This window comes from Nannospalax galili, unplaced genomic scaffold (genome assembly GCF_000622305.1).
Source record: "Nannospalax galili isolate Female #2095 unplaced genomic scaffold, S.galili_v1.0 scaffold393, whole genome shotgun sequence".
NCBI classification, from domain to species: Eukaryota; Metazoa; Chordata; class Mammalia; order Rodentia; family Spalacidae; genus Nannospalax; species Nannospalax galili.
Window position 1 is genome coordinate 208,754 of NW_008333371.1, and position 15,898 is coordinate 224,651.

A 15,898-nucleotide genomic window follows, 5' to 3' on the forward strand; every position below is an offset into this window, starting at 1 on the left:
TCAAGCTAAGAGACTCCCAGTTTCAAAGAAACTAAGCAACTGAAAGAACTAAAAGATTGCTGTATGAACAATCACTGTAATTTGGCCCTTTCTAAATGTCCCATTAAATCTACTGTGAAAAGATTTTTCTCTTTAAAATATAAGGGGGTGGTAGACAGAGGTTGATTGAAGAGATGCTCAGCAGTTAGGAGTCCTTGCGCTTGCAGAGAACTGAAGTTTGGTTCTCAGTACCATCAGGTAGTTCACAACTGCCTATAACTCCAGCTCCAATTGGGGTCTGACATACTCTTCTGGCCTCCAGGAGTACCCACATGCATCATTTAAACACAAATATGTACACTAAATAAAACAGATAATAAAATGTAAGCCCACCAGGACAAGGATATCATAGAAGTCTTGGAATTAGGAAACAGAGGAAAATGTGGAAGCTGCCTTGGGAAGCTTAATAATATCATGTTTAAAGGTGTAGGTCACACCACAAAGTTCTCTACATATTTCCAGCCCTGTCTCTAGAGAGAATGGAAGAAGCAGTGAAAATCAGGGTTAGGATGCACTGTCAGCAGTCATCTTATCTGTGGAGGATATGCTACTTATTAAGACTTTCAAGGGATGCCTGAAAGGGCTAGTGCTCAACCCTATATAAACTACAGGGTTTTCCCCCTGTATAAAGGTTAGTTTATAAATTAAGCCTAATGGGAGATTAAGACATATTTAAAATTATAACTACGCTTTACTAAGTTATATGAATATGGAATCTTTCTCAATATTTTATTATATTATACTCACACTTTTTTATTATTTTCAGACCATAGCTGACCATAAATAACCGTAACTACTATGAAACTGAGGATAAAGGGAGAGCAGTCTAGTTTGCTAATAGTCTTGTGATTTTTATTAACTTTCAAACTATAGACATGTTTTATTTGATTAGACAAAAATTAATTTTAAAAATAAGATGTAACAGAATTTCTCAAAAAAAGAGGTTATCTAGTAACAAAAGGAGAGAGACAAATTGGAATTTTTTCAGGATTAAAGTAAAAGAAAATTCAAATATTTCAGCAATTAACTTTACTTTTTAAGTTCCTCGGTGGAATAAATACAGTTCAAAATAATGAGTCACAAAATGTAAAGAAGCATGACAAAAATCATGCCAAATGAAAAGAAAATGCCTTCTGCTATAAAAATAGCTATAGGGAAATTATATCTATGACATACCAGTCATAGATTTGAAAGGATATCCTGAAGAAGAAACAATAACTACTTCAGGAAAATATATTCATGGATATAGGAAAAAACTTTTTAACAATATTTTATTTACTATTTTTATTTTATGTATGAGTGCATTGCCTGCATGTATGTGAATGCACCTGTGTCGTGCAACGCCACAGAGGTCAGAAGAGGGCTTCAGATTCCCCTAGAACTGGAGTTAAGGATGGTTTGTAGCCACTATGTGGGTGCTGAGAATCAAACCCAGGTCCTCTGCAAGAGCAGTCACTGCTCTTAACCGCTGAGCCATCTCTCCAGCCCCAGGAAAGAAAATTTAAAGCAGAGATTTGAACCTATATATCAAAAGGGAAAACTGTGACCCTGGAAATAAATTTATTCTTTAAAATTTATTTAGGAACAGTTAATCATTAGGAGATACATACACAGCCATAGCTTACAGTTCTGAAGGTGTAGCACACAGCACTCTGACAGACATGTGCACACATCTGCCCATGGGTCTGGCACCCCCTGGAATAGTGTGATGGAAAAATTGTGCAACCATATATATAGTGACCCTGGTATCAGTGTGTGCTCCCCTCCCTCTTTTTTCCCAATGAGGAAAATTGAAACTCATAGGTGTTAAGAACGTTGACCCAGACCACAAATCTAAGAAGTAACAGAAGTGGGACTCAAAGAGTGGTCTATCTGATAACAGGGTCTTAGTCAGTGGCCTGCACACCAGCTGTCCTGGAGGGTGGGGAACAAAGGGAGGGTAGGAGAAAGGAGCAGGAAGCAGTGGAAGCAGCAAGAATTCATGCTTTGTCTTTTTCCGGGTCTCAGCATCAGGACACTGGAACAATCAACAACATAGTTACCTCTCCAACATTGACAGTTTCCATATACAAATGTGTAAACCGCTTTTGGCCATGACATGGGTACATAACACCTTGTTCTCATTCTTGATCAGATCGACTTCTAGTTATTTCTTCCCACAACCTCCTGTCCCCCAACTACAGTCACCCCTTCAAGGTGTCATGCTCAAGAAAGTTTACCTCTAAACTCACCTTTGATTCCAAAAATCTTAAAGACATCCTGATCTTACAAAGTATTAGTAGTTATGATATACTAATGTTATTTAACATGGCAATAAGGAAATATGAGTCTAGTAAATATTATTTGATGATATTCAAAAATGTTATTTTATAAAATAGCAATTGTCAGAGAGAGCTCTGGTAACTCAGACATACAAAAGCACATTTCGTCCGTGCTCTCTGTCTTATCATTCATTCATAGTTAAGCACTGACTGACTGATCACTAATGCAATATGTAGCTTGCTGCCTCCAAGAGAGGTTTGGGGACTGGTTAAAGGGGTGGGTTCTGTATTTTTCTTCCTCCTGCAATGCACCATCTCATCAGCATTCCTTTTCTAAAATACCAAATGCTGCCTAAGGATAAAGTTGCACTCAGATGTCAGTGTGAACAGCTTTTATCCTATGAGATGACACCCATTTGAGACCATACAAGGAACAGGAGTTTTGTTTGCAGTTAAGAGAATGGAAAATTGTTTTTTGAAGATGAATTGGAATGGTTCGCACACTTTCTAGCCAAAGGAAAATTGGCAGTTGGGGGGTTGGGGGAAAGAGGAAAGTGAATTTAGAACCTGATATGGAAGAGGACAAATTAGCAAACTTGTCTAACCATAGATGGAAGAGTATATTTTCCAAATATTAAAACCTGTTAAAATCTTTATGGCTAAAAATGTAAAATTTCCCCCAATTCACCCTAGTATCTTGGTACTACAGTTGGGCCCATGTGTCCAACCTGGTTTTTCCCCCTTTGGAAAGAGTAAAGAAAAAAAAGTGAGGGAAGTTCTGTGCATGCTCCTACATTCTCCAACCTACTTAAAGAACTTGGAAACTTGGCCATCAAGTGAAGGCACAGAGTCTACCGTATCACAGCATTTTGAACATACTGATCTCACACAGATTTCCATCTTGACGCTAGATGTGATTCAAGCATTGTGAAACTTTCTGGAGACATTCATTTCATCAGGCATGAGTACCGGCAAATTGAAAGGGCAGTCCAAGAGCTCATGTCTACCCTAGAAACTGTTTCCAAGAACTTGGATATGAAGGTAACTGAAAAGGGATGGGATTATTATAAGATGTTGTAAGTTACTACTGGCAGTAAGGTGATTATAGCTTATCAAACAGCCTAGTCAGGTGAGTGCCTCTATGTCCCAGCACAGGCTTCCATTGTGAGCATGGCCGGCTTATATCACAGACAGTATTTACTTACTGTTTGACTCCCCTCAGACACTGTGGAGTTGAGGATTAGACACAAAGGAATTTCCCTTGGAAGCTGTTATTATGAAAGTTTCAATGTTAATGCAATTGATCATGTTGTAAAGCTATTTAAAACCCTGCAGTGGTTTGAATCTCTTACAAAAAGCATTAACACCCTTGGGCCTGGATTTTAGAGACCATTTCTCCAGTGGACTTTGCCTCTGGCAACACTTTCTGACTCACTCTTTATGCCCACTGATACCTAGCTATCTTAAATCACTATTTGACTATAGATTTGACTGTGCCCTGTTGTTCATAGGTAATATGTACATTCGCTTTTCCTAGGTAAATTTGATTGCAGTGTTGATTTGCTCTCTGAGTTAGTCCAAATCCTTTAAGAAGCAAATGTCATAAGGGAATTAGATGAGAAAAGATTCACTGAAGGAGTATCTAATCAGAAAGATGGCGAGAGCTCTGGTGAAGATAGGGAAATTCTTCTGACTGTAGTACAGATCTAGAGCCTGTGAAATAGACAGGGAAGGAAGGCTTCAGCTGTGATGCCACATAGAGCAGTTCATTGAGTTCTTTAAAAAAAGCCACCCATGGGAAGACACCACCCAGACATGGCAGGGAACACCTGGAAAGTCAGAGCACCCAGGACACTGCTGGTTTAGAGCACAGAAGTCAAGGTCTGTGGCCAAGTAGGCTCCTTACAGTAGATATCAGAGATACCTTGTCAAGCAAAACACTAGAATGAAAATAGTGTTTTTGCATTTAAGTGGCTGGACTTTTATTTCTTCATATGTGCTTTTTCTTAGCAGTTTCTGGTTTTAGTGCAGTAAAGAGCTATAGCCCATGCTTTTCTTGCATTTAGAGCAATTAGAAATTTTCTTTATAGACACAGTGCTTAGTTGTTGACGATTCTCACAGCCTCTAGGAAAGAATGAGTGCTGCCTGTTTGCAAGTGATTAGGTTGGTATATGCAGCTATTAAGTAAAATTTATATTTTACAGATCTTCTTGTATCCTTGTCTGTATTTTATATATTTGACCAGTAAAGAACCAAGAAGTCATTTTTAAAAAATCACTAATATATCCTGTGTTTATTTATTCTGAAACTCTATTTATTGCTTTTTAAAGTAAATAAGGTTTAAAATTCCTTAGTATGGGTTCTGTTCTTCATCTATAAAGATTGTATTTGTGGGGCTGGAGAGAAGGTTCAGCAATTAAGAGCACTGGCTGCTCTTACAGAGAACCCAGGTTCAATTCCCAGCACCCACATGGCAGCTAACAACTGTCCATAACTCCAGTTCCAAGGGATCTGACACCTTCTTCTGACCTCTGTGGGCATTGCACGACATGGGTGCACTTACACACATGCAGGTAATACTTATATACATAAAATAATAAAACAATTTTTTTAAAGATTCTATGTGCCCCACTCTAACATACTGTGTCCTGAATCAATGCTTCAGCATTAACATTTTCCTGCCTGTTTTCTTTTTTCTCTACCTTTCCCATCCGTGTATTAACCTGTTGTTTTATTTTCTCCCCTGGTGCCTTTACTGTGTTAATCATTCATATATATCTTGCAAAAAAGAAATCATTCAGATGCTGTTGGTTGCTCACTGTGGCCTCTTTCTTTGCCAAGGGAACTACTGATTGTTAAGAAGCCCTTCTTCCGGGACTGGTCTTCTGCAGGCCCTGAATCCTTCTTGACCAAAGCTGGTCATGTGGTTTTAGTTTCTGTGACAGTTATTAGTTTAGACTCAATCATGTGCTGTCATTGTGCATTTGTTTTTAAGGCAGCTTCCTCAAAGCTCTGGAACTTCTCTTTTCCTGTCTCTATATTTCCTAAGTTATTTTATAACTTGCTTACTTGTAGTTAAGTCAGAATACTATATGGAACTCACTGAGATCAAATCTTATGGTAGATATGTGTGTTTTACTCAGAGCTTGACTGTGGACTTAAATATTTATTATGTGTTTGAATATTTAGCAGCTAACATGTCCATAACTCCAGTTCCAAGGGATCTGACACCTTCTTCTGACCTCTGTGGGCATTGCACGACATGGGTGCACTTACACACATGCAGGTAATACTTATATACATAAAATAATAAAACAATTTTTTTAAAGATTCTATGTGCCCCACTCTAACATACTGTGTCCTGAATCAATGCTTCAGCATTAACATTTTCCTGCCTGTTTTCTTTTTTCTCTACCTTTCCCATCCGTGTATTAACCTGTTGTTTTATTTTCTCCCCTGGTGCCTTTACTGTGTTAATCATTCATATATATCTTGCAAAAAAGAAATCATTCAGATGCTGTTGGTTGCTCACTGTGGCCTCTTTCTTTGCCAAGGGAACTACTGATTGTTAAGAAGCCCTTCTTCCGGGGCTGGTCTTCTGCAGGCCCTGAATCCTTCTTGACCAAAGCTGGTCATGTGGTTTTAGTTTCTGTGACAGTTATTAGTTTAGACTCAATCATGTGCTGTCATTGTGCATTTGTTTTTAAGGCAGCTTCCTCAAAGCTCTGGAACTTCTCTTTTCCTGTCTCTATATTTCCTAAGTTATTTTATAACTTGCTTACTTGTAGTTAAGTCAGAATACTATATGGAACTCACTGAGATCAAATCTTATGGTAGATATGTGTGTTTTACTCAGAGCTTGACTGTGGACTTAAATATTTATTATGTGTTTGAATATTTAACTTTTTAAAAATTTTATTTATTATTTTTATGTGTATGCGTGTATTGCCTGCATGTAGGTAAATGCACCCGTATCATGCAATGTCTTCTGGGGACCGAAGAGGCAGTTGGATCCCCTGGAGCTGGTTACAGACAGTTGTTGGCTGACATGTGGGTGTTGGGATTCGAACCCATGTCTTCTGCAAGAACAGTCAGTGTTCTTAACCACTGAGCCATCTCTCTAACCCAAGTATTTTAACTTTCATTCATTAACTATCTAGCTTTTACCATCAGTCACCTGATAAGGCTAAAAATATAGCTGGGGACAGGATACCTGTGACTGGAGGAAGTAAAGAAATAATAAGATTGAATTAATAAACAAACCGATGGCTATAGCTTATTTTTACTGTATCATCAGAAAACCTATTATGTAAAAAAATTACAGACAATGAAATGGAACGCTTACTATTATTCTCTCCATGAGAATGGTGTAACTATAACTGTGAACCATTTTCTAATGCAGACATGCTCTAGGTTGAGGTGTGTTTTCTGACTCCTTTAGGAATAAAGTATAAGTCACACGAGTACTGGTGGTGGTGCTCCTGCACAAATGCTCCCTCTTGTAATTCCATTAGGTAATGCAGCTCTTAGGAAAGATTGAGGCTTCCACTTCTGAGCACTCTTCAAATTTAAAGATGGTCCAGGGAGATTATCAGCACGAAATGAACATTTTGGAATTCAAGTAAGTAAACGCAAGATTTTTAATTCTCTCAAATGCATTTCAAAGAGTTTTACACAATGAAAGCATTGGCAATAAATAAAACTTATCCCAGGAATTTGAACTTGGCCAAGAAATAAAGTAGAAAACTAATGTAGAGAATAATCTACACTAAAGCCACATACAGTATTCATAAGAGGAAATATGGATATTAGTTTTTAAATATTTTAAAATGTTACTGTGTTCATTTATTCATGAAGTGAGGCATACAGCAGTCAGAGGACAATTTGCATGAGTCAGTTCTACATTCCACCATGTGGGTTGTAAGGAGGAACTCAGGCGGTTAGGCTTAGCAGCAAGCACCTTTACCCACAGAGCCATCTTGCTGTCCCATTACTATTAATTTCTCTGCTTTCTTTGCATATCAGCTGAATTGGCATATTCACTGATCATTCCTATAGTGTACTTTTAACTTACTACCATTTTTAATTGAAATGCCTCAGTGTAAAGTACTACTGAATATAAATTGGTTCCCCACGATGATCTGTTTTAAAACAATTTTGATTTATAGAGTTCCCCTGTAAGAATTCTTCTGTCCTCCACTTACTTCTTTATATTATCTTTTTCTGAAACTACTCTTCATCCCACCTTAAACTGAATTCCCTCTATTAGAAGGAGAAAGTATGATAAAGAGACAGGGATTGAGCAAACATTCAAATAACTGGTCCCTCATTCTCAGGCCTTGCTGTCTTGTTAAATGACCATCATGTCCCAAGAATATAGCACAAAGGAAAATTCCAGCCACATGGATGAACTTACTGCTCCTTGGACTCTTTTCTTTTTCCTCTGTGTCCCACACTGCCCGGGTTAAAACCCAACATTCTGAAAATATTCTCCCTTCTCCATTTTCACTGTCTCTTCTGTATTTTATTAAAGCCAATTACCACTGACAATAAGGTACAGCATGATATTTTTGTATCTCTAAGAAAAACTAACAAAGCACCCCGTGCCATCATGTGAATGTATCTTACATTACTAATGTTAAAACAGAAAAGTTACATGTCTTAAAAATGAGAAATAGAAGTAATTGTTATAACTTGGAGAAGCCAGTTCTCAAGTAATGGGAAATATCTATTTCCTCACATTTATTTTATTTAATTTTAATTTTATTTTATTTTATGTGTATGCATGTGTTGCCTGCATGTAGGTAAGTGTACCCATGTCGTGCAATGCCCACGGAGGTCAGAAGAGGCTGTTGGATCCCCTGAGACTGGAGTTATGGACAGTTGTTAGCTGCCATGTGGGTGCTGGGATTCGAACCCGGCTCTTCTGCAAGAACAGCGAGTGTTCTTAACCTCTGAGCCATCTCTCCAGCCCCTTCCTCACATTTTAAGAAAGCACTTTTAGATTCTGAAATTCTGTTACTCAGTAAATATTGGTATGGTGTATGATCTAATCCCCCTAGTTTAAAGCATTAGGGGATTAAGGCAAAGAAATTATCCAAAGGAAAAGTGATACTGCAAACTACTTTTAGATATACATTTTCTTGGTCTTTTGAGACAGGGTCTCCCTGTAGCCCCAGCTAACCTGGAACTCACTATGTAGAGCAGGCTGGCCTCAAACTCACAGAGATCTGCCTGCCTCTGCCTCCCAAATGCTGGGATTAAAAGCGTGCACCACCACGCCCAGCTAGATATACATTTTAAATCATAAACTTTTGCAGTCACTATGAAGTCATTGGGGAGCTTCCTTGGAGAACTAAACCTGGAGCTACTGTAAGACAAGCTTGGGCCTTCTCTTGGTTATTTACCCGAAGGATAGTCAGTCAAGAAATTACAGAAATACTTGCGCATCCATGTTTATCATTGCTTTGTTCACAATAGTTAAAAAGAACCATCTTACATGTCTGTCAATACATGAGGGGATAAGAAAACAGTACATATACACAGTGTAATTCCATTTAGTCGCAAAGAAAAAAAATCAAATTATGAAATGGAACTGGAGATATTAAGTGAAATAAGCCATACTCAGAAAGATGAATATTACATATTTTCTTTCATATGTGGAACCCTCCCCCCCCCCAGGGGCGTGTGTGTGTGTGTGTGTGTGTGTGTGTGTAGATCAGAAAGTAGAAAGGGGAGAAAAGGGGAGGAAAAAATCTTAAGGTGATGGGGAGAGAATGAAGATAACAGAATACTTGTGACATGATAGCAGAGGGAGGACTATTTGTGGGGAGGAAGGAGATCAGAAAGAGGGGGAGGGGGAAGAGTGGTTGAGGGGGATAAAAAAGAACAGAATATGATGACATCTAAGTATAAAAATGTTACAATGAAGCCCATTACTGTGCATACTAATTTTAGAAATTAATTAAAATAATAAAATAATTTCCTAAATCAAAGAGTATACTCGTTCATTGATTTTTATAAATTTCTCTTTTGAATATTATAGAAATATGCACTCCTATCATCAATGGCCATAGGTCTTCCTATACATTCTAAACAACACGGGGTGTGCTTTATTCGGTAGTATTTGAAAATTAAAGGATGACAAGCAGCATGTGTTTTCACTTGCACTCCCCTTACCAGTTGGCTTTTCTTTTCTGTAACTTGCCTATTCTTATCTTTTGTCAAATTTTTCACTGAGATTTAAAACATCATTTGCTTATCAATTTGTAGGATTCCTGGGCATTAGGGCTCTTAACCTTTTGATTGAGATGTGTGTTACAAATGCATTTTGTATAAATGGAAAATAAGGTAGGCAATTTAAAACAGCATTTCTGCTTTAACCTGGCATATTAGTTTTTAACCTTTAGCAAGATTGCTTTTAAACAACAATAAGTACTTCAACAACTTTCAAAGAGTATATAAATCACTGTTAATATTAGAATTTTGAGATATATACTTTTAAATATAAGTGAATTTTGTGTATAATTTACTTTTCTATATTTAAAGGAAGTGCTGTCTTAGAACAAAAGAAGTAACTTCAATAAAAACATTTTAGTGACCTTAAGGCTAAGTTTAAATAAGCAATTTTCCATTTAGAAAGTTTAATAAATTTGTATTTGTCTATTGTACTTACTTTTTTTGAACTTAGAAGCCTCAGTATTGTATGGAGACTTCCTAATGAATCCCTATAATTTTGGCATCCATCACTAGACCCAACAAAAGACATGTATAGTTCTCCATGGAGCCACCCACTTCCTGAAGTGTCCTTGTCAGCGTTTAGCTAAGTAATGTCCTTAGTCCAACAACTTAATACTTATATAGCAAGAGTCTTGGACATCATGAGATACAGCCATCTTTTATTCAGGGTTTGGCAGGGGCAGTCACTCCTAGATAGATGTTACTGCTGACACTGTTTCACGGATAGTAATTTATAAGCAAAGGCTTTTTATCAACAAAGCAAAAGCATAGACTCCAACTTTATCACTCAACTTCAAACATGTCACCACTGTAGACAGTTGAAAAGTATTCAAGACAGACCTTTGTTAGACCAATTTTCATATACTTAGCACCTCACATATTAAACCCCAAATAAAAGCCAATGAATGAGCATAACAGATGAGTTTTGAGAACTTATAATATGTAACTTATCCCAGACACAGATAGTTGGGGGAAAAAACATAAATGAGAAGCTAAACATAGGTAAAGTAAAAATTAAACAGTGTTAAATGACAAAGGACTTTAGGCAGAAGCTAAACACAGGTAAAGTAAAAGTTATACAATGTTAAAATGGCACAGGTTCTAGGCAAAATCACAAATAAGTAGTCATTTATAAATGCCTACCTGTCCCTATGTCCTCAAAACACTTAATGTACCCAGCCCTGCAAAGCAAGTCTTTTCAGTAGTCTGAAGAAAAAAATATTTGTAATCACCTGAGATTAAGTGATCTGCCCAAGCTACACAGGTAGGAAGTGTCTGACTCCAAAGGGCAGATAGTTGCTATCAAACCATGATGCCTCCATTTCATTTTTTCCATCTATTAATAAATAAATCATACTGCAGAAATTTAGGAAAGATAATATTACATTTGCTTATGTGAGCAGGAAGCAGGTTATCAAGGATTTACATGTAGGTACAACTGTGAATAACCAAGAACTAAATCTTATCAGAGTATATTTGGAATTCCTTTTTAATTAGTTTCACCAGCTAGAAATCACAAACATTAAGAAGAAATTTGTCTGCCTGGCTGGCTTGCTTTCTTGTTTGGTACGGTACTAGGGACCTAACCTAGGGCCTTCTACATAGACACTCTACCACCAACCTATTAATACATCCTCAGTCCTTAAAAGGAATTTGTTTAAGAGAATTATACTTACGGAAAGAAACTTACAAGTTCTTACAATTAATTTCTCACTTCTGTTACGAAGCTCAAAATCTTGGACTCAGTCTCCAAAGAAACAGTACATAGTCTATGTTACACACTTTAAAAGATATAATTATAAGAGTGAAAATATCTTGTGTTATCAGTCCATGAAAAGCCAATTTTTTTCTTTTCATTTTCTTCTTTATATTTTTTTTTATATTCACACTTTGTCAAAGCCACAGTCTGAATTCTAAAGAAATCTTTTCATCTTCTAAAAATGTTCTTTCCACAGATTGTTGAGGGCAAGACACTGTACTGGGAACATAAGTGACCCTGGTAAATCTGGCTGAGGATGGAGTTATGCATATCTTTAAGTACATCCATCATAACCCTGACATTTGTACCACTATCCCTCACCATAGCTCTGTGCTGGGTTCTGCTGTGTCTTCAGTTTTCGTTAAACTTTCCTTTTCCCTTTCTTTCTTCCTTTAATCCCCTTGGTATGGGATTTAGCCTTATTTCATTCATATTAAAATTAAACAAAAACAAAGCAAATAGCCTGCATTGACCTAATAAGGACTTTGACCATAATTTAAAAGTCTTTTATCTTTTAAGAAAAATTGAAAAATTCCATCTATATATGTATCTACTTGCCTATTATTATCTATCATCTATCCATCGTCCTATCTACTTACCAAGCTATCTATCCATCCATATATCCATCTACTTCTGGTAGAAATACTCTTATGCCAAATAGAATAGATTATGTGGGAAATACACTGTAAATGTCATACAAACAAATTAGCTATATTGAGGTTTTCTTTTTTAATATATATTTTTATTGAATTTTTGTGCATTTCATACATCTTAATCGTATTTAGACCCCCTCCCCTAACTGCACTCGCTTGTACCCCCCTCACCAGATTTCATACATTCTGTCATATATGTTAACTGTAAGTTCTATAATACATTGAATTACGGCAAATCTTGTCCATTATTTTAGAGAAAATGCTAAGCAAAGATTTGCAAAAACCTTTATTTTACTTTATCTTTTTATCCTTGAAGAATACTTTTTAAAATGCTTTTCTATTTTAACAAATTACCAGCAGATGGTGTCTGGTTTCTGATTGTTAAAGGAAAGTAATCTCTAATCGCAGGTCAACTTTGGGGAAAAATGGTCATATTAGTAATTCATGTTTCTGACTTTATTTCAATTTAAGAATTTCACTTACCAATATGCCCTTCCAAAAGGTATTACTTGGGCACATATAGTGGTTCCTTGATTTTCAGAGGGATAGTTATACTGTCTATGTAATACGAGGGCAAGTCCTCACATTCATTCTACAGCCAAAGTGAACACTGATGTTTCCATTCTTGCTGTAAGACTTGATTACCTAGGGACTTACTGTCTCTCTTAACCATAGTAATTAATACTTACCTAGACACAAAAGGAAGATGATGTAAATCAAAACAGATTAGGTTTCTAAACAGCTTGACAAGTTTTTAATGCATTATTTGTCATCAGACCTAATAATATATATTTATTGAGAAAGAAGGAAGCATTTGTTTATTGAGGCAACAACTATTAATTGAGTGCTTATTTCATAGTCCAGGCATTTTTCACAGTAATGAACAAAGCAAAATCCACCACTCACAGAGATAGATCAGCTCTGATGGGGGAGATAGCACACAAATTTGTATATATTGGAGAATGATGAGCACTCTAAAGAAAAGTAGCGGAGGGTAAGAGAGTAAGGGGTGTCACGTGGGGAACAGGTCTTCTTTTTAAGGGTGCTTAGAAAAAGAGACTTCTGAGGCAGTTGTTTGCATAGCAGTTGTTGATCTTGTTGATCTAACAGCAGTTGACCAGTTGTGCAAATGATTGGTAATCCTGATAATATTAAGAACAAGAAGAGAAACTGACTTCATGTTCTTCTGTGTTGAAGGTGAATCAACATATTTCCTATACGTGTCAAAAATAATGTGAGAAAATCTAGACTTGATCACAATTTAATGAACCTAACTTTCCCATCCTTCATTTGGGAATCTCAGTCAGGGCTTCTCACCTTCAGTATTACTGATGCTTTGGCAGAATGATTCTTTGCTGTGTGGCTGTCTGCACAGGAGGATGCTTAGGAGCATCCCTAGCCTCTCCCCACTAGATGCTAGTAGCACCTCCCGGTGGCAACAACTAAAACTGTGGCCAGATATCACCTAATGTCCTCTGCAACTGAGAGCTCTGGTTCAAATGCAAGTGATTTTATGATACCTGTTTTGAGGGTTTTTTCTCCTTTTCTGTTCTTTTCCCTCCTTCCCTCCTTCCCTCCCTCCCTCCCTCCCTTCCTTTTTGATGTTTCAAGGTAGTGTCTTACTACGTAACCCTGGGTAGTCTACAACTCACTAAGTAGACCAGGCTAGCCTGAACCTGTGGACAGCTCTCCTGCCTCTTCCTCCAAGTGCTGGAATTACAGGGTGTGCTACCCCATTCTGCTGGTGCTTCTGTTTTCTAATTATGAGTCCAAATACTTCATTTGGGGGGGCAAAGCATTTATTTAGCTTACAATTACAGGCTACATAGTCCATTACTTCAGGGAAAAAATTGAAGCATCACAACCACATTAATTAGAAAGAATGAACACATGGATCTTGCTCCTCAGCTAATTTTCTTTTGTCCTGTACAGTCCAGGACAAAAGAAATGCCCACATTTAATGAACAATCAGGGCAATTCCCCACAGACATTCCCAGCTTGATCTAGACAATTCCTCAGTTGAGGCTTTCTTCTTGGGTGATGCAAGGTTGTGTCATGTTTACAGTTAAAGCTAAGCAGCCTAGATGATTTCAGTGTGTACTCATCAGTGTTGTTGTGGAAAGGAACACAGACTTGAGGGTCATAGATGATTGTAAAGTCACAGGCCTGTGAAGAGAAGACAAATGGCAGGATGCCAGCTGAGGGAAAAGAACCGAGTAAATTTCAGGGATGGAGGCTGATAGGATACCATTGGGCAGGTGACCTGGGCCTCAACCTTTACTCTTCTTGGAAGCCATCTCTTTACTTCCTCCCCTTCATTTCTGAAGCATTGGTGGGATGGAGGAATCCATGGAGAGTAGGATGATCACAGTCACTTGTTCATGATTAAGGCAGAATGTGACATTCCTATGGTGCTGGGACATTATTCATGAAGGACAGCAGATATTCTGAAGTTCTCTGAGCAGCAGTTCACTCAAAGAAGAGGAAACTGGTTTTCCTTTCATCAAGGAAAGAGCACTCACTGTGATAAAATCGCCAAGGAAATCCAGAGGAAGATTTCTGACTGTGACGGCTGTGAACATATGAGGCAGAAAAGTTGGGACATTTCTTTTCTTTTGAAAGAAACAGGGTTGGCATATATTTGGGAACCTTTTAAAATGAAGAGGAATGGGGCTGGAGAGATGGCTCAGTGGTTAAAAGCACTGGCTGCTCTTCCAGAGGACCTTGGTTCAAGTCCCAGCACTCACATGGCAGCTAAAAACCATCTGGAGCTCCAGTTCCAGGGGATCTGACACCCTTCTGGCCTCTGTGGGCATTGTACAACATGGGTGCACTTATATACATTCAGGTAAAACCCTCATACACATAAAATAAACATATATATATATGTACACACACACACACACACATATATATATAACAGAGGTTTTCTATCTGAGAGGTGGTATGGCTCACCCTGTAGGGGAGGGGATAGGAAAGGATGTCTTTTTTTTAACTTTTACAAAAACTTTATTGAGAATATCATACATACATATAAGGTGTTTTGATCAAGTTCATGGCCACTCCCTCCCTTCTAATACCTCCCATATCTCCCTGTCACGTTTTTCTTTTTTTTTCCCCCTTCTTTCATGTATTTATTTTTATGGGCTTTTGAGTACTCTAACATTCCCCCCTCTGAAGAGGTAACCCTAAAATTTTTAAGGATTAGATACAAGCTCCCAAATACTTTTGACACTTTTGGCCTTTGGAAGAGAGCATGTTGCTAACAGGTCCAAGGGCATTTTGACTTTTAGCCAAGAAACTGGCTACATTTCTTTGGGGTCTTTTTACCCTAACTGCCTAGCCAATTCCTACCTCCTACTCTTATCACACCATCCTCTGAAGAGGTTACCCAAATTGCCAGTAGGGAATAGGGACACCGACCACTCTGGCTTCTTCCATGCTGGACAGGGACGCAGGGTGAGGCAACTGGAGTACCCCTTCAGTGGGTCTATCTAAAAGGCTCCCAAATTGCATAACTCTCATCTCTAAGGGGAAAAGAAACTCCTTGAATCGTGACTAAGAGATGTGAAGGAGAAGTAAAGGCAAGAGAAATTAGCATTCCAAGTTCTCTAGCTGGGGAACTAGAAAAAAGAACAGGGCAATTTTCAGATGTTCACAACAATCCATTGGAATTTCTTGACAAGGGCTTCCAAAAGCATCCCTCTATTGGGTTCCTCCTCATTTTTCTTTTGTCTTCCAAGGCTGGACTCTAGAGTAATGGATTCAGGATTTGCTCTCAGGTATTTTGATAGCTGTTGGAGTAGTTAGAATCAGTGTCAGGTCCCTCTCAAAGGCTTCTAAATAGGGGGACAGAACAAATTTATCCATCATTTTAGAACAATAGCTGGTTGTCTCCCTTAGCTGCAGGTGGGCACTACAGTATTGCAGACCAAGATTTGAAGTC

General features: G+C 37.8%; 1 protein-coding gene across 1 annotated transcript in view; it reads left to right on the forward strand.

Annotated features, from left to right (window-relative positions):
• The window catches only part of Fam81b (family with sequence similarity 81 member B), a gene marked incomplete at its 5' end in the record, with an annotated part of 60,116 nt that overhangs the window by 37,469 nt on the left and 6,749 nt on the right, over positions 1-15,898 (forward strand). Inside the window, 2 exon segments of the mRNA XM_008827966.1 lie at positions 3,212-3,341; positions 6,816-6,922. Of these exon segments, the coding sequence (XP_008826188.1) occupies positions 3,212-3,341; positions 6,816-6,922 (237 nt within the window).